Raw genomic sequence first — 19904 nt, 5'->3', positions numbered from 1 at the left:
AAACAGTAGCACAAGAATGAGACAATCTGTTCTTTTTTTTTTAAATAATAAAGACAATGTCTGCAAGAGCATTTCACATTCCTTAAGTAACATCATTCTGTCAACATTGAAAGCTCACCATGCAATCAAAAACATTTGCAAAGAAAAACAGTTTTACGTGTAAACAAACAGCAAAGGAAACTCTTGGTCAATTCAATACAAATGTATGAGTGACTAGTAAAGAAAATACTTAATGAGTGACAATACTAACTACTTTAACTCACCGACTCATTTGATTGTACTAAGTGGTGTGCCCATAAATAAGATGAAAACTTTTACAAAATAATGAAACTCTCAGATAATCTCAAATATGTAAAAAACTAACATCCAAAATACGACACAATGTCGTATTAAATAGAGTTAGTGACTAATACATGTCTTTCTGAAATGGGATGGTTATAGTCCACTTTAATAATGAAGAATTTGTACTTACTGAGACCAGTTAAGTTCCCCTAAAATGTTTTTTATTCATCCAGAATTTATAACTTAAGCATGAGGTAGAATATAATCTTGGCAAAACTCTTTAATTGTTAAGCTAAATTGTGCTTGAAACATAAGACGGTAGCCTCTTAAAATCATTTTTGTCATGATAATGTGCATCTGTGAATAACGTACACACACAAACACATCCCCGCACACACCAATATCGAACACACTTATCGAATGCAAATTAAGGCCTTGTCAGTTTAATCATTGGTATATTGTATGCCATCTAGACATAAGGAAACAACAAAATCTTTTTTCTTTTACATTTCAGTTCAAATTTCTACTCAACAGTACATGCCCTCAAATATCAGAAACAAATATGTAAACTTTAGGTAATGTTCCAATTTTTTTATTACTTGAAATAAACTTACCATTATGATACCGCCCTGGACAGTCTCATGATGCATTTAAGCATTTCAGGAACCCCAAAAACTTTAATAAATACAAATTAACAGATTCACACTGAGAGGCAAGATTACATGAAAACAAACAAACAGAGTCCTCCTCCTAGGTCTCTATCCAGTAACTGTCACAATGCTGGCCATGTTCACTTCTAGACATGTCTGGTTGTCTACGCTTGTCTGTAAAAACGTTAAGACTCAATAACTTCAACGTTAACAGGCACAAAGAGAGACTGGTAGCATAGCTAGCAGCTTAGCTGCTGCCTTCAACTGCCCGGGTGCTATGTCCATCTTTAAGCAAAGAAATGTCCAGTGTGTAAGCTACATTTTTCCCATGAGAAATTCTATTTACAGATTTTTTTTAATGTTCTGAGTTTCTTTTCTTTTTGCAGCTTTGGCAGATTTAGGCTCCCAACAGCGGTGAATCCACACACACTTTTACAAAAGAGGAGATCCCAAAACCAGAGTCAAGCAAGTGAGTTCAGAAATATCCAAAAACCTAAAAGTTCAAGTCTCAGCTGGCAATACTGCATCATTGTTTTTTCTCCTTCTTTCTCTTGTCTGTGTTGTTGCCAGTTGATTTGGAGACAGCAGGTTGTCTTACAGGCTGAACTACAACCCTCCCGTTAGCCCCGCACTGCAGGGTGAATCTTTCTGGGTTCAGGGGCTGTCCTGAATCATCCCTCAGCCGGGCCAGGACATCTCTGGTCAGCTGCTTTATCTGCTGGCCCACAGCACCCATTGTCTTGGCTGTAAGCTGTTTCTCCCTCAGTAGCCTGTCTCTCTGAGCCTGCAACCTTTCCACCTCCTCCTGGAGCCCTGTGATGGCATCTAGTTTGCGCTTCCGGCAGTTTTGTGCTGCCAGTTTGTTCTTTCCCCGCCTGCGGATGTCCCTCAGGAGTGTCACCTGTTCAGGGGAGAAGCCATGACCGTCGAGGACCTCCAGGAACTCCTCCACTGGCATGTTGACAATTTGCAGAACAGAGAACGGGATAAACATTGCACGTGCGCGCAACTCATCACGACTCAGCTCCCTCTCATCTAAACTTTGCCCATCATCATCGCTTAGAGGCTCCTCTTTAACACCTTTGTGGGGAAGTGTTACTGACGGCTGATTATAGAAAGCAGGAGATGAGTAGGTGTGGTCATGCCACACACTCTCACTAAGATCAATGGGTGACCATGTTGTGGTGTAGTCCACGATGCCTTTTGTGGAGAGTGAATCCACCTCACTGCTGTAGCCTGTAGCTCCACACTCATCCTCACAATATGAACTGGATGACGATGACATCTCGGATGAGCCTGCATGAGTGAGAAGTTAATTATTGTTATTAGTAGTATGTCTGAAACAATTTCTTGCCTTCACAAGCCATGGCAATAAAGACATTTAATCTACAAGTATTTATAAAGACCTGAACCAACCTGGGGAGACTGGACCTCCAGAGCTGCTCTCCAAGGAGAGACCAGAGTCTGAGTCCAAGTCCTCGAGAACCTGTGGGTCTATGCTCTCCAAACAGCCCATCAGCTGGGTGTCTATGGTGTCCAGGCCTTCCAAACCAAGCTGATTGATCTGGTCAAACACTGCCTCATCCAGACAGCCACCCAGTGCACTATGTTGTGACACGTTTCCAGTCATATTACATACTGAAGCAAAGGGGAGAGCAGCCAGGCCCACTGCCATCCCTGGTGACGTATCCGAGTGCGAGGAGCCTGTGGATTCCAGTCGGAAGAGGGCTCTTTGTTGTTGGGTGACTGGCCTGGACTCAACTCTTTCAGACACCCCACCAAACACTCCAGCATTGGTTACCATAGCATCATGCAAACTGACATCCTGGCTGATTGCGCTGGTGATGTCTGTGTCGAGATCTGACAGACGCTCAGTAACAAGGGAGTCCAAGTCCTACACGCAAGACGTACATTTTAACAGAAGTTAGTGTTTGTACTTTTGAAAATCTTCCTCAACATGTAGATCATCATGAGACACTAAACCTTGCTGTTGTAACTGATGGTTTCCAGCTGATGCATCTGAAATACTGTTTACAAACTGATATTAAGCATTGTGTAAAATTAATTTTCAGACAACTTACATCAAGGTCAGTAACAGACAGGGAGAGTAAATTGCTCCAGTGCTGGTCAATATCAATGGTGGGAGGAGGTTGTGCTGGATCAGACAGAGTGGTGATGCCTTCAAGCAGACTCTGAAATAGGCAAAAACCAAAAATGCATACAATACAGCACTGACACAGGTACGGTCTGTTGCCAAAGTGGTATCTCCAATGTAAATTAAAATATTTGTGTCAATGCTAGCTGTATAGATTATTAGGAAAAGGAAATTAGGTCCTTCCCTGTGAAACAAACAGTCATTATCATGCTTTAATATCCCTAATCTTACACAGTGTTAGCAAAACAGCCAGTTATTAGAATGGTGCAATTTGAGTGATGAAGTGATGTGAGAAAGTGATCTTCTGGTTAAAAAATAATGTCACTCAACACGGTCTTGTGACAGACACTGTAGTGTGTACTCCAGTATAGCTACTTTTCATTAGAGGGACTTTTTTTAAACACTGATTTCAACAGAATACAAGTACAAATGAAGTCAACTGTGACCAACCAGGACCTTACCTCTTGTTCCAGTGTGGAACTGTGAGCCAGTTGAGTGAGTGGGCTAAGTTCTTCCTCCTGTTTAACTTTGACATCATCCTCCTGGTAGGGAAAAGAAAGGCAGATGGAGAGAAATAGATAATATAACGGGGGAACAGGATAGTCAGAGGATTCAGGGTAGAAGAGAAGGGAAAAGGAAAGTTTGTTAGCGGTCATCCAGAGATCTTAAAGACAATAAAATTTCTGGTTTGGTGAACCCAATCCGGATATAGCAGATAATTCGATATCTTGCTAAATGATGACTGTTTTGTTCTAACAGAAAAATGTTTGTTTTCATAAGCAGAGGGAACAGACATCAACAGAGCACACTGTCAACTGTGGTCAGGGTCTTTTGCAACACATTAGAAATATGTGAGCTGGTGCACGTGTTTGAAAGTGGGGCTTAGGGTCTTTTGATATACTACACACAGTTAGGCTAATTACTCTCACATACAACCTAATCCTGTTAGATGTTGTAAGACACTCCTGATACACCAAGTAGATCATTTAATGGACACAATATTCTTGGTATCTCCACACACAGGCAGAAAAGATATTTTTCATGGCAAAGTGATAAAAAGGAGGGTGGATTCTCACCCATTCCAAAAAGAGAATGCTTGCTGAATCAGTTTTTACATTAATGCTAGAGGCAAAAATATGACACACTGTACGCCAGCACAGTTCTGCCCAAGCTCTGTCTGAGCTTGTCGACTTCTACTGGAGTAGCTTTTTTAGCTTCAAACGTCCCAGTTAGTGTAGATAGTCATTGATTGTTACTTTCTAATATCACAACTGTAGTCCTCTCCTTTGAAAAACTTTGCCCTACAAAAGACTAAAAGAGGTGTCAACATTATCCATGTGAACAAGAACCTTGGGAGGGGGCAGTGTTAAAGTATGGACCACCGCTTTTTTGTAAGCAAACAGCTTGTGGATCTAAGCCTCTCAAGGCCCGCAGCTGGTGGTTGAGTCTGAAGAAAGGGGATATAGTTACACAAATGGCGACATCAACTGCCCTCAGGACATAACATACACTAAGCAGCTGTTTCTACCCTGAGCTAGAAAAACTCGATCCCTAGGAGAATTAATATAAAGGTCTGGGTGACATTACAGTCTTAAATTGGCAGTTACACAAAATATGAAACGACACATTTTCAATTAACAGTTGTTTTTTTTACCAACAACAACTAGTTGTTGTTCTGTTCAGGGTGTTAGACTATACTCCAGCTATACTTTATTAATACTAAATTAATTAACATGGGGAAACTCTGTTGTTAATTGTTAGTATTTTACACACAGGTCTGAAATACATGCACAAACAGAACCTATAGGGACAACACATGCCACTTGGTTTGGGGGTTGCTCGGCAGTGCCCAAGAGGTGAACTGGCACCTCTCCAGCTACCAGTCCACACTCTTTATCTGTGACCCGAGCTGGACTCGAACCGGCGACCCTCCAGTTTCCAGCCAAGTCCTTGTGCCAAGTCATACTACCCCTGGGGGCTGCTACTGCTGTGCACTGTGAACTGTGCAACAGACACTCACAATACTTGTGATGCTGTACATCAAGCTAGACTGTCTGTGTTAACTGGTTTTAAAGATCCATTTCTTATTTAACTGGAATAGTTAGGTGTTGTGTAAACTGAGTTACCAATTTACAATGATGAATGCAAGTCCCCTTATCTAACTAGGCAACTGAACATAATGAATTGCAATTTGTGACCCAGGAGCAGTAGCCATACAAAGTGAAAGTGAATGCACGTCACGTTTCACCCAAAGGTCGTTATGTTGTCTTGTTTACTGCTGCACCAGGAAATGTTCCAACATAATAAGTTACTTGGTTGGATTGACACTCTTCATTATATAACACAGATTGGTGCTGCTAGCAAGCTAATGATAGCATTAGCCGTTCTGTTAAGCAGTGAGGAAGTTTACCTTTAATTCATTAGCTGGCCAAGCAGCCTTCTTGCTCATATAGTTTAACTAGCAGCGAAGTCCGTTTAACTTTATGTTACATCACACACACACTTGCCTCTTTAAGAAACCCGCATGCTCCAGCATTACAAGGCCCCTGTAGGAGTTCAGGGGTTGTTTGGCACACCTCTTGGCCACAGTCAGGCAGGTGCTCCCTGTCATCCCTGGCTTCGTCCCCGGGGCTTTCTAACCGTGAGTTGGTGTCAGTGTTGTTGCTGGTTGAAGGCCCACATTCAGCTTTGTCAGTGGCAGACACTTGGTGTACCAGCCATGCGTTCAACTGTGTGGGGAACCGCGGGGAGCCAAGGGTCCTCACCTCGTCTAGTAGCCGACGACTTGCAAAGAAATAGTCCAACTCGGGACATTTTGGGTGCACACTGTATCCGTCAAGAGTGTCTCTCAAATTATGAAAGGGTGTCTGGGTGTAGGCTGAGCTAGGACCCAAGTTAATCTCTATCAGAGGCGTATAATAGCCACTTAAGTAGCTGTCGATGTCCACACGAACTCCAATCAAACTGAGTAAGATCGTTAACTGAATCAGGCCTTCTGTGAGGTATTTTTTCGCGACTTGCATTTTCTAAATGCTTTCAGAGCTGCAGATAATTGCGAAATCCTGACCAAACAGTTCCTCTTTCCCGAATAGACAAAGGGAAAAGCCTAACAAAAGAGCACGCCTTCCCCTGTCAGACAAAGAGGTCCGCCTGTACCGGTGTTCGGCGAAATCGTTAGGCAGCTATGCTAGCTTAGCAGTTTGCTATCAGCTTTAATTACCGGTTAACGGAAAACCCTTGGCGCAAACATAGCGAAAATGTTGCCCTTCAGTCCTTTACAGTGGAGAAGTTATTCGTCGGCGACAACTAGCCATTAAAACCTTCCTTTCTAATTAAACAGAAAATGAAACATCCGAAAAGCTCAATGCTGTCAGAGCACAGTGCTGCTACTGGGGAAACTTCGTTTCAGAATTTGCATAACTCATGCAGATTGGACCAAAGCGTTCTCCGCAACAGAATCTGATTGGATAACAAGAATGTCAGTAATTATTTTGACCAATGAAAGCAAGTGACAGTTTGTAACTACCGCTTGCCCCCACCCCATTTATAACGAAACACATTATTTCAATGGAGAGCAGAAAACACTGATAGGCCTATGACTTCAGAAATACTTAGCACGTAATGTTGTAGTTTGTAGTATTAATTTCCAACATTCAAAGTTAATTGATCCCAGAGGGATTTCTCAGGAGCATGGTAGGCTGCAGCTCCATGATGTTTGTGCCACTGACCTCCATATGTCTCATGTTTGGCCTAGTGGTACATTGCTGAATTACAGGTTCGAATTTGTTCAACTATACACCACCCTCTACCACAGGGGAATGCAAACAGCGGAATCCCTGGCGTCTACAAAACACCATTCCCACTGGACATCCAAAACAAATCATCTCAAATTCATGGTGGATAGTAAGAAACCTGCACTAAACATTCACTCTAGTAGGCTACTATAGGCTATTCAGTCGATTAGGCCTACATAGTAAGTTATCTTCTAGATTCAATTTTATTCCAAACCATGTCAGTCTATGGAATATAATGCACTGTTATGGAATAAGCTATATCCAACACTAGATAAAATAGTTCAATAGCTCCACCTCTACTTATTTCAACATTAACATGCGCACACAGCATCAGTAATAATAATCCGAATTATATATCATATAATAATATAACAATGTGAAAGGGGACATTCTGCATGATTACATATTGTTATATTACATGTTTCTGATAAAACGTCAGCAACTATTTGAATGTTTTAAAGTCTGTCTAGTCAGTGGTTTTATAGTCCAGGATGCTGTCCATATAATTTGAATCATAATGCTAAATCAGAACATTTGGAATACACATAGGGCCTATGCCTTTTCATTTTTACTAACTCATTGTTCATGTTGCGCATACTGTACATTCACATTATCCCTCATCCCAATAATGTTGAAAAAAGATACATTAGCCCCTTATAATAGTTTCAGATTGTCCCCTCCAGCTGAGTAAGACTGATGACATATAGGCTAGGTACAGTGTAACAGACTCCTGCACAGTTAGTTCACTACTGCAACACAAACACAAACTGATCCTAAGACAAAATAAGGAATGGAAAACCCTATGTGCTCTTTTTGTTTGTCCCCATTTGTTTTGTATTTTACAATCATAAGTCATACAAAGACCACGAGCACAAAACAGATGATAAATGATCCACAAAATCATTGTTTAGGAAGAGCATGGCCTTCTCAGAGTAAACTAGTTTGCTTTAATCAAGGCAATATCAAAAGGGGTGATTTTATAATACTTGTGCCATGATACACTCAGACATCCAGTGTCTCTATCTGTCAGATTAACACATGTTCACTGATACAATCCAAGGCCTGCTGCTTTATGTCAGCAGTGTGATTAGGAACAGTCTTGAGTTAAATCAAAAGAACAGGACCAGAAGACAGAATTAAAAACAGACACTGGATGTACCTTTAGTAAACATTTATTGTGTAAGAAAGTAAAAAAAAAAGACACATTGTATATCCAGTGGTGGAAGAAGCATCCATATCATTTACTTAAGTGAAACTAAAAAACTTACTCAAATAAAAATACAGAAGTATAAACAGACAAGTGTACCAGGCTATCACAAGAAAAAGTATTCATTATGGAGAATGAAAACTTTCAGAGCGTTATTCGATGTCTTGATGTGTAACATTTAAATGTTGACGCTTGACAGAGGTGGAGCCATTTTATGTTGGGATTTTCAATCTACAATAATCATGTGGAAAATCGTAATCTTCAAACTAAAATGTATAGTGCAGCACAAATGTAACATTATATAATAATACTCAAGTGATGTACAAGTACTTATACATACCTTCCACCGCTGTGTATATCAGGCTGTGATTAAACAAATCAAATTGCACATGTCTATATGCTGTCAGAGGCAGTGGTGGAATGTAACTAAGTGCATTTACTCACGTAGGCTACTACTTAAGTACAGTTCTAAGGTACTTGGTCTATTTTTGCTGCTTAATACTTCTACTTCACTACATTTCAGAGGAAGATATAGTGGTACTTTTTACTGCTCTGCATTCATTTTAAATGTTTAGTTACTAGTTACTTTGCATATTCAGATTATAAATAACAAAATATGGTCAACAAATATGATATGGTATAACCCTAACCCCCACCTGGTAAAGGTGGGGCAAATTTTAATCACTTTATGTGCTATAAAGTGATTAAAATTTGCCCCACCTTTACCAGCTGCAACATTAAAGTGATACAAACATTAATGCATCAAAAATTATAGCATAATATTATTCTGAAATGTGCCATTCTGCAAAGTGAGTACTTTTACCTTTGGTACTTTAGGTAGATTTTACGTTTTTACTTGAATTTTGAAAATAGGATGTGCTTCTCCCGCTATTAGTCAGAGGAAAATAGATCCAGTAATCTGGCTCATCTGCGACTCCTGCTGGCGATGGTGTGAACATTAATAAATAACCATTTCTAGGTCACTTTTACACTACTCAAGTGAAATCAAGGCAAAACACCACTCATCATTTAACTTCGTCTTGGTAGACTGGTAAATGTTTAGCAAAAAGAGATGTTAAATAGTTTTGTCTTTAGGGTAGTTTAACCGCCTGATGAGTTATCGATATCGATTGATAAAATAATGATAGGCCTACACCAACTAAGACGTTTTCTATAGGCTTCAATTTAAGCTACCGGATATATTTTGAATGTATCTTTTTCTCAAGGCTATTTCGTTAAAATGTATAGCCTAATGTGAGAACCGCGTGTAGACTCAAAAAGGAAAGTAAATCCACGACACTGACACTATTTCTCCCTATAAATGCAAACTGAGAATAAGCTGTTGATGTCCAACTGGACAAAAACACCTCCTCTAAGTAGCCTAAACTGACCAATTTACTTCTGAGTGGCGCAGTAATAATAATGATTAGTTATAACAAGTCTAGTTCAACACAACAGCAAGTTCAACATACATTGCCAATGCTGCAGCTTGACCGTGTCAACAGCAGACAGTGGAGCCCTCCTGCAGAACAGGCACAAATCTAGAGCAGACAAGTCCAGCCTTATCTGACACTGGCCACATCATCACACTTCATTAGGATGCAGCTGCAACACTGTTACAGACCAACTGCAATAATGTAGCGTTCACACAATAAGCAACTAAAGACAGCGATAGCTTAGCTAGGCTATTTTGTATCACTGGAAGAAATGTTGTGTGATTGTGTCTGGAGTCCCCCCCCCCACACACACACACACACACACACACACACACTTAAAAATAACAAGTGAAATCGTCATCCAAGCTTTACAAAGATCGACTTGGTGGCCCGACAAATCCTAAACATTCCAAATCGGGTCGGTTAAAAAAAAGCTGTGAAGCGTAATCAGCTCCAATTGATCTGACGCCAGCGTGCAGTCACTTGATTAATCCACAAGTATTTTCATAACGATGTGAAACACATTTAAATCAACTTTGTGAAGTTCTGACAGATTTATTAGGGGAGAGCTCTTAAATCACCCCCACATACTCCTCTGAGGACGAAGCTGATTGGTGGAATTATACATGAAGTGTAGGAGGCTAGTGCGCATGTGCAGAAGTATAGGTCCCGCAAAGACTCTTGGGAAACCTGAAGGAAATCGAGGTGACTGCCATGGGACTTTTTTGTTCTAATTTTCTGTTTTTAATTTACCTCATTAATGGCAGTCTAAACTTACCTAGAAAGTCATTATTAAACACTGGTCTTGGGTCAGTTTTGAGGCTATGCTGGGTGCAAGGCTAATCCAAAATTCACTGTGTCACATTTTTTATTAAATTTATTTTTCGAGTTATTCATTTGGGGTAAAGAAATAGGCTATAGTTCCACTCTTCATGTAAAGTGGTTGAGAAACTTTGAACATGTATTGATTGGTAGCCTAGGCTACCTTATTCAATCATCTACACTGGTAGGGCTACTCTAAATGGCAGAGGTTAAATTAAAGAGAGAGTTTAAATTAAATTATGAAATTAGCAAAGCAAAACACCGTTCAATACTGTAAATGTAGAATTTAATCACTTGATTTTGCAAGACTGATATTTCATTTGAAATACAATTTTTTTATATAATAAATTTTGGAAAACTATATTTTTCTAATACAGACAAATTAATTGTTTTAAGCCTCTCACATAACACATAACATAAATATCTATCCGGTCACATATGTGTCAATAGTTTTATTTAACTCTTTTGTTCGTTTTATAATATACATTTCTTCTCTTATTGAACAGTACAAAGCATGTAAAAAAAAATACCCTAATTATAATCAACTTTAGACGTGAAAAATATACAATTCTCTACCCCAAATATTATAACAATTATAATTTTTATCAAAAATGCTCAAAATTAGATACATACTTTTGTGTAATTGTGTGGTCAATAATTAGACTAGGAGCTATTATAGTATTAATGGTTTACCATAATTAAGCTACCTTAAAACGTTATTCATCTATGGATATGTAAACACAGCCTACTAAAACGAATAATATAAAAATATTTTGGTAAATGTAAGTATTTTAATCCATCAAGTGTAAATGTATTTTGTCTTGTGTAGTGCTGTGTGTGTGTGTGTGTGTGTGTGAGAGAGAGAGAGACTGTCTGAACAGGCTCAGGCAGCGGAGCTCTGTCCTCCAGAGAGCAAAACAACAGACTGGCCGCTCTCTGTCCCCAGAACCCCGCCGCTGCTTGATTGACACACGCGCTTAGCCAATCAAAGAGCGAATCAGGATCCTGACTTCCTATTGGTTCACCGCTCCAGCTGCATCAGCCAATCATAGAGCGCAAATCACCATAAAACTTAATACAGCCGTTCTGGCAGACTCTGTGGCGCCCCGCAGCGGAGGCATATGGAAGCAATTTTAAGTCGGGCTCGTTCTCTGCAAATTGAGTTGTAATAATGAAAAATGCACTGCTCTTTTCAGGGCTTTACTCTTTTCCTTTTCAATACACGTTTTGTTTTAATGTTGATGGACTGTGCAGACCTCTTCCACATTATGTGTCCCACTGGTCTGCAGGAAACTGACTGCTTTCTGTTAGTCCAGTTAGCAATTTCTGCTTTATTCCATCGGCAGTAATACATCTCCTATTGACAGTAATATAGGGCTGCTGTTTTTATTACCATACTAAACCACGTAAGGCACAATAATTCTCAACTTTTATACCCATTTTCAGTCTGTAGCATGTGATACTATTTTGCAAGTCAATTGTTTCGCCCCCAAAATGGTAATGCATCGTTGGTCACCAGGGGGCGCTACTGCCCACGAATTGTGGCTCATAAGGCATGACCTGTGAGTAATTCTCTCCTTTCAACTGGAACCTGTTTTCACTAATTGAAATGTTGCAGCTCCGTAAGGCTCTTTGCTGTTTAACTGAATTGAGCTGTAATTATGATCAGTAACATCTCACTCAGAATAATAAAAAAATAAATAATGCTGCTACACGCAGGTTTTGGAGCTCTTCCTTCCTTTCTCAACCCTCCTTCCTTTTCTCTCACCATGTCTCAAGAGTCCAGAGGCTAAGGGGCCAGCAGTGGGGCGAGGTGCTGACAGATTAAAAAAAAAAAGATTGAGCAAGAGAAGCAGTCAAGGATTTGATGTCAGAGACTGAGATGGCCGCCTTGATAAAGTTGGTCTGGCTCGAAGAGATTGGCAGCCTTCTCTTTGGAAAAGAAAACAGAAAAGGCCCTACATAAACAGAGGAAAATGGCTCTGGCCAAGCAGAAAAACAGCTCTGTATGATTTGACCTGGATACTGGAACAATATCAGCTCAGACCCGTATTCCACACATTGTGAAGAAAGTCAAGGGACCACAACTTACATTAATTTCTGTGCATTTTGTGTTGTGCAACCGTACAGGATGTGTGTGAGTTTTCAGGTCTATCATGTTTTTCTGCCTTTTTTTTGTGATAGAAGGAAACCTCCCTGTGACCGCTCTGTTCCTGTAGTTATTGTGTCTGCTTCACTAATGGACTGCTCTCCTCTGTCTCCCTTTCCTCCTTCTGTCTTCCCCTCCTTTTTCTCCCATATCATATCCATGTATTCCCCCGGGGGCTGATTAAAAGGCTTTCTAGCTGGGGTGAGGGGATGAGGGAGAAGAGATGAAGAGGGGGTGGGGAGTGGGTGGGGGGTGCTGTGGCAATGGAGAAGAGTGGTCCCTATTACCCCATATGTCTGGACAGGAGAGGTTGGAGTGGAGGTCCTCTTCCAGTTAATCAATAGAGATACCGTCCTATGCTCTCTGTGTCTCTCTGTCTCTCTCTCTTTCCCTGTCTCCTCTTCCCTCCACCCTCAGACTCTCCCATTAGAGATAATGTGTTTGGTATTGACACAGCAAGGTCAGACAGAAGTACAGTTCTGCTCTGTGAGGCCGAGTTTTTACATCAAAACTCTGTAGTCACAAAATGCCCTGACTCATCGACTTGCTGTTTAACCAGGTTGATTGCATGTTACATCCTTTCATTGTTTGCCATTCACTGTGAGATTTACCACTCACCCATTGCACTTCATTTTAAATGCAATTCCACTTCTTCAATATATATTTGGCAAAATTAATGAGGTTTTAAACTGTATTTCCTACATCTATTCAGTTAGTATTGAGGATAACTCTTACTCCTCTCATGAGAAAATTAATGTAAAGGCATTACAATTGATTATATAGCCATTTTTTTCCTCAGCAAGGTACTCACAATATTCCAGTATTTGGATGTGTGTAAACCCTTTTATCCCATTAGTCATTGATTTTCATGGTCATAAGTTCACTTTTTCCATATTCATAGCACCATTGTTCAGTTAAAACATACCTGTTGGCTTCAGTAATTTTAGGTCCTTGTGTTTTGGTGAGAAAAAAATCCTGAATGACATCCACAAGTACTCATCGTTGTTGTTGTTTTCTATTTTGATTTGATTTATGTAGGATCTAAAAAATACACAGCATCTTGGAGATAAAATCAAAAGTGAGAACACATTTTCAACATCACACAGTAAAATCTTTTTTAAAAAGTGCATTGGTAGAAACCTAACAAAATCATCAGTAAGGTAATAGAGGGAGAAGTAAAATATGCTATTTTTGGGGGGATTACTTAGCAAATAATATTTCCGTGTTCACAAAGCAATCAGTTATAGGGCAAGTTAGTAGTGCCTTTAGTATAGTGGTAATAGAATGCTTTCTTTACTGACAGGCACATAGATATAAATGACAGGAGTAATAGTACCCAAAACATAAATGTCAAATGCACAACTGCACATGAAAATAATTCTTAAGAGAAACATTTAACCTGCTAGTGGAGGAGACTGAAACAAACCATTGTTGACTAGAACGCGGGGATCCCTGTCTACCCGAGGGTCGTGTGGGTGCCACCCTGCAGGGCCGCAGGGCTTCAGACCAGACTTCTGAGAGATGCCTGGGGTAGCAGTGGGGAGAATGACCTCTGACCTCCCTGACTCTGTAACCCCCGGGTCACAGAGGGAGGGGCTGGCGCTACAGGGGATAGGCTGTAATTGATGTGTGGTGGGAGGGAGGCCTGGAGGGTCTGCTGGAAGCAGGGAGGGCGACAGGGATGCAGGGGAAACCTGAGGCCCCAGAGAGAGGCAGGAGTGGGAGAGCTGATGAGGGCTCTGGTCTGTGTCCACAAGTCTACGGTGCTGGTCTGGATCCCATGGGTGGATGAGATGACGGTAGATCAGAGCCTTGACTGTCCAAACCGCAGACAAATCTTATTAGTTGAACTGACTGGTTAACTTAACAGGAATTAAAATCAAAATCTTCATTCAAAAGTAATATATTTTGTCCATTACATGCAACAGCTTTAATTTCCTTGCTGGCATATGCAATTAAAAGTATTTTAACTTCTAATTGGCACAGTTGAAACAGTTGAGGTTTTGCAGACAAATATATCTCTTTTGTTGAATATTTTTGGGCCTTTTAGCCAAGTATTTAAGTGTACAAGCCTTTGAAAAGACTAAATAACCCGAGGGGTTTCCACTTTTCCACATTCTCTGGTAATCACTAACGTACAGCTGTACTCTAAAGCCCTCTTTCCTGGACTATGAACCATGAGCCAAACAAGTATTTGCGGCTATGATAACACTGATTTATCCATATACAGACATTCAGCTAAATCTGTATCCCCTTTTGAGGTAGTTGTCAAATAATTGAACTTTTTGCAAGTTTTTGGCAGAAAGTCACAGTTTTTCTTTCTTCATTGGAAGGTCAAAGGGCACACTGAATTGCTGGGGTCTGGGGAGGAGGGGTGGATGAAAGAGGCAATGGCTGACAGATGTTTACAGAGGCCTGACTGCACTTCTGTGACCATAAGAAGGGAGAAAGATTTTGCCACCACCACAAAAAGTCCCAGTCTGGTCCATGTCCACTGTGAGGGACATGTAGTGAATGCTCCTCTTTGCTGTAGCAAAAACACTGCGCCCCCTGTCAGAGTCTTTGGCCACTACCCTATCCAGATGGCCTAGGTGTGTCTCACCAGGGGCCAGGCCCTGTGGGTCCTCTGTTGGCCCCATCCATCCCATCGATTTCTTCCTGCCTCAGGTTGGACTCGTTCCCTGACTGCCTCTCTTTCACGGCCACAGTATTCCTCAGCGCTCCATGTTCGAGCAGGCTGCTCTCGTGTTACCGGCAACTCAGAGCAGATCGTGTCAAAGCTGTTATTTTAGAGAACTGGGTGAGGGGAGGGAAAATGTGTACAATGTTTGTGAGGGAGAGAGATTCAGAGTTTCCTGTCCACATCATAGCACTCTTGAGGATTCTAGTCCTGTCACGGCGTCAAACATAAACATGTCCTCCCGAAGTAATAACCACATGGTCAAAACAAAAGATGTTTAGGAGGTGTATTGGTGAAGATCAGTGTGGCTAATCCAGTCTGTGCTTTGGCTTGCTGGTCATCCTTAAAAAAGATTTCATTCCATGCTTCTTCACTTGTAGTTGTGACACTTTTTCCTCTTTGACCATTTGGAAATTCAAACAGAGAGTTTGTAATACAGTGAGTTAAAGTTAAATTTTAGTGTTGATAAATTCACATTACCTTAAATTAATGAGGAGATTGTGGAGTGGGCTTTTACAAGCACGCATTTTGATGATGATGACCCCTGATTTGCCATGCTTGACTAGGAGAAAACAGATGGTGTTATGAGGGAAAAACAATTTGGCTTGCAGAGCATGTTCCCCACTCCAAGACCACTGGTTCGTTAGGCCACTGAGACAGTATAGTCTCATAGTCATGTTTCCAATCCCTGTATTTCAGGGTGGAAAAATAGCAAAACAAACAAGCAAACAAAACCTCTTTGGAAAATATAACCACTCAGCCAGCCAGATCTGCTTAATGCTGGGCTTTCATTGCTGTATTGTGTCGTGCATTCAAAATTTATTTAATTTCTTCTCCCAGAGATGGTAAAATAGGACCCCACAGAATGTGTTGTTAAATGAAATGAGGTGGAAAGAACGCTTTCCATAGAAAGTGGTGAAACCTATGATGAAAATGAAACAAAATTCTAATATACATCTGGAGATGGTTTAAATCCATAAAAATAAGGAAGGATGTTTAACAAGTAGGTAATCCAGATTATTTGTCCTGCCCATACTGCCACGTTATTACAAACAAATTTGAAAGTAAAATACATGTAATAAATAGAGACAACACTTCAAAGGTATTCATCTGCGGTTGTTACATGAAAGGCTGCAAAAGCACACCCCTCTTCTGTTGTTTAAAGCAACTGATCCCCATAGCTAATACCCATGATAGAGCGCTCTGTGTGTCTCTTCAGCCTGCATGAGTGACACTATTGTTGAAAGGAGAGGAGGTGTGTGTGTGTGTACTGGGGACACGGTGCTGGTTTCACAGGACTGTGACTGGTGGAGTGTAACGCTGATGAAGTCTTCATCCAATCTGCTGTGTTCATGATGGGAGAGCAGAGTGAGTGACCCCTACTCTCCCTGGACTTCGCAATCTGTTTTCTTCCCTCTTCTTATGCTGCAATCCACTTATAGAACTTCTGAATACGTATGCACATGAGCTGCACACAAACCTGCCCAGCCTAAAATCTGTTTCAGTATGGTTTTAGTCTTCATTGATGATCTAAATGTTGTATGAGAAGCTTTTTTATCCCTGCTAAGAATAAAAGTATTGTGAAAACACTGTTGCATGCATACACTGCATGCATGAGTGCAAACATGCACACAGGCAAACACAGAGCGCCATCTATTCCCTCGCCTCACCAGACATAAACAACATTTACACTAGCATATACGTGCTACACGGAGTGTATTTCAGTCCGTCTTTGTTTGTGAATGGTAATGGAGGAGCTCCTAAAGGGAGATGGAGGGGGAATAAATGGAGGATTTTCAGCTTGTTAAACGGGGCATTAGAGGGCTTGTGACTGGGAGTTGTAGGCTATAAAACCCAACGGTTCGGCTGCACTCATGTTTTAGTGCATTGGCTCATGGGCTGACAGCTTTGCTGTTTGGGTGTCGTTTTGGGCCATGCCTTGGGGCATGCTTTACGCTGCTCATTTGGCACAGGGGCACTTTCAGGACCCACCGGAGGCAGATTTAGGGAGAGGCCGAGCCCCATGTGAAAACACTGCAGACTCCCTGCACCAATCTGAGTGATATAAAACAGCGAGTGGAGGAGGAATGTAAAACATATAGTATCTTGCTCGTGCAGTTCATTTCTGCCCTGGTGACTGTGTGTCTCAGTTTGTTTTTTATTTATCTCTGTGTTGCCACAGATTTTTGGCTTCTAAGCCAGATGCAAAGCTAATTGGGTTAGCGCTAGATATGATTTGCTATCAAGGTTTCTGAGAAACAGGCAGACATGTGTTTGAAATCTGCACATCTGAGTTCTGTGCAGATGTGGAGGCATACATGTGAGCCTTCATGCATGCACACACACATTTATTATTTTTCTCCAGGAGGCCTGGAGGTAATTTTAGGGGTGCTTAAATGATCTGGGCTGCCATAATGATGTCCGCATGCTGACATATTTTCATATTTTCAGTGAAGTATTCCTCTTGTCTGTTCTCCATACAGCACCAAGAAATCTGGAATAACAACATCACTTCAAGATGCAAAACCAGGGAGGAAAAACAGATGAATGAAAAATAAGAAGAAAAGAATAGAGAAAGCAAAAGGCTCACTACTCTCTGCTTATATCCGTGGCGAAACATTTTCCCACTCAGCATTTCTTATGAGAAATCGCTGGTTTTGTCCTTGCTGTACTGTATATCATTTTTATTACTCCAAAGGTCAGTACCATAAGAGTACAGATTTACAGTCATCCTCTCATTCAGCTGATACACCAAGGCATACAGTTCAGAGATAGCATCAAGAATAGCAGCATATGAATAGCAGGGTGTTCTTTTGTGAGCAGTAACCTTATGTGATCCCAATGAGATGTAACTGTGAGCAACAGTGTCTGGACAACCATTCTGAATCCTCAGAGCATCCATGCAAGGCAGTCAAAGAATCTGCAGACTGTCATGGTGTATGAACAGCCTCCTGGCTGCTTTCACCAATGGACAAAACTGTCAGCAGGCAACACATAACAGACAGGCGAGGACATTCAGCAGAGCAGTCTGTTTTCTACAAAGGATGTCTGCATGCCTGTGTTTGATTGGTGTAAAATGAAGATCAGTGGGGTTATACAGAGGCAATAAGCATTTTCCTCTAATATTACCAGTGTAAATAAACAGTTAGGTAAACTGAACTAGGGGGATTTCTAAATAAAAAAGGCTACTAGAATTTCTGTCAAAGATCAATTTCAGCCTGATAAAATTGAAAAGAATATATATAAAATAAATATAAAAGACACATAAAGGTCCTTTTTGCAATAACATGCATGTTTAACTTTTAATATAAGTGTGCCCATGTGTTTAATGGTTTTATTTTCTTCTGCAACCACTAAAATGTCACCTTTTGACCCCAATACAAAAAATCAGAGAGTAATCAGACCTCAGAAGGCACAAGTGAGGAGAGACAAGGGATTTCCTCTCTAAGATGATACAGTCATCTGTCATAATAGCTGTCACAATGATATGGTTCAACAGTTCCCATTTCCCCATCTGCTGTGTATGTTTGTGTGTATAGTGTGTGTGTCTGCATGAACACAAACGTGAGTCCATCTGTATGTACACAAGCCTGATCTCATGGCATATACAGTAATACTGGTACCTTAATTTCAGTGGTGGAAGAAGTACATTATTCACATCCTTTACTTAAATAAAAGTAACAGTACAACAACGTGTAATACTCAATTACGGCAGTCCTGCATTCAAAATCTTAATTGTTATATTAGTAATTTAGTAATGCATTAATTAACGTATAAGAAGTACTTTAATACTTTAGTTGGTTGAGGTAGAGCTAATTCTAACAGGCACATTTTATAAAGTTATCATGTGTTTTGTATGTAAAACATCAATCTGAACACTAACTTGTAACTACAGCTGTGTAATAATGGAGTAAGAAGTACTATATTTTACATATTTTCCTCTAAAATGTAGTAAGGGAGAGGTATACAGTAGCAAAAAATGGACCACAATTGCAATTAAGTACAGTACTTGAGTAAATGGATAGTACTTTCCACCACTGCATATAGTATTGTATAAATCAAATGTTGGCAGGTGCTCAAACAGTGTATTAGCTGTGACAATGCAATTAGCAAACCTTTCCAAAATATTCACTGTACCTAACCATGACTGAAACAACTTTTCATATGATGCCATTTATAGTGTAAATTTTGTTCTTGTATAATAGATTATACACAATAACGGTCATTACAATGCAGTGATGTACACAAATTCAGTGTGTGCACTTCCCAATCAGACTGTCATTCCTCCCACGCAGTACACAACAGGAGCCCACATCTCCCTGGTTTAAATGAGACAATGTTCCAACCAAAACGCTGCATTGTAGTGCGTGAACCAAGAGAGACGGACAGAGTAAATCATACACACAAGAGCCAGAAGTGTTTTTCAGTTGACAGTCACTTCATCATTATTCACAAGACAGGCCTTTGTATCCTTTGTTTTAGTGACCATGTTAAATTAGCTCAAAACAGATGGGTGCTGTCTGGTTGCCAAGCCTTCTCTATGAGAGCTATGTGTGTGTCCTGATTGTGTGTGTGTGTGTGTGTAGGTTAGTAAGACTGGGTTTATTCATGTACTGGTGTCCTCATATGATTGTGAGTGTGTTTGCGTGTGTGGCTAATTACAGCTAAGATGTATGCACCAATCTGCCCTTCGTCTTTTTCATCTGTCTTTGGCTGTCTAACTTCCCAG

The 19904-nt window shown here is 40.5% G+C and overlaps 1 protein-coding gene across 1 annotated transcript; it reads right to left on the bottom strand.

Moving 5' to 3' along the window:
* Positions 1-709: 709 nt before the first annotated feature.
* nfe2l3 (nfe2 like bZIP transcription factor 3) lies at positions 710-6467 on the bottom strand. Its single transcript, XM_046058308.1, has 5 exons — positions 5595-6467; positions 3549-3629; positions 3014-3124; positions 2349-2826; positions 710-2228 (listed from the first exon to the last, which is right to left on the bottom strand). The coding sequence occupies exons 1-5, from the start codon at positions 6108-6110 to the stop codon at positions 1459-1461; spliced, it is 1956 nt and encodes a 651-aa protein (XP_045914264.1). The 5' UTR covers positions 6111-6467; the 3' UTR covers positions 710-1458.
* Between the last annotated feature and the right edge of the window lie 13437 nt (positions 6468-19904).

This window comes from Micropterus dolomieu, linkage group LG09 (genome assembly GCF_021292245.1).
Source record: "Micropterus dolomieu isolate WLL.071019.BEF.003 ecotype Adirondacks linkage group LG09, ASM2129224v1, whole genome shotgun sequence".
Taxonomy (NCBI): domain Eukaryota; kingdom Metazoa; phylum Chordata; class Actinopteri; order Centrarchiformes; family Centrarchidae; genus Micropterus; species Micropterus dolomieu.
The sequence above is the reverse complement of the archived record's forward strand: the minus strand, read 5'-3'. Positions and strand labels throughout refer to the sequence as shown.

What these genes read in the sequence shown, in the direction of transcription:
- nfe2l3 (XM_046058308.1), bottom strand. Translation starts at nt 6,110, where the DNA reads ATGCAAGTCGCGAAAAAATACCTCACAGAAGGCCTGATTCAGTTAACG. An exon ending in CATGCGGGTTTCTTAAAGAG is followed by an intron (nt 3,630 to 5,594) that starts GCAAGTGTGTGT and finishes TTTCCCTACCAG; the next exon opens with GAGGATGATGTCAAAGTTAA. An exon ending in GTTCCACACTGGAACAAGAG is followed by an intron (nt 3,125 to 3,548) that starts GTAAGGTCCTGG and finishes TGCCTATTTCAG; the next exon opens with AGTCTGCTTGAAGGCATCAC.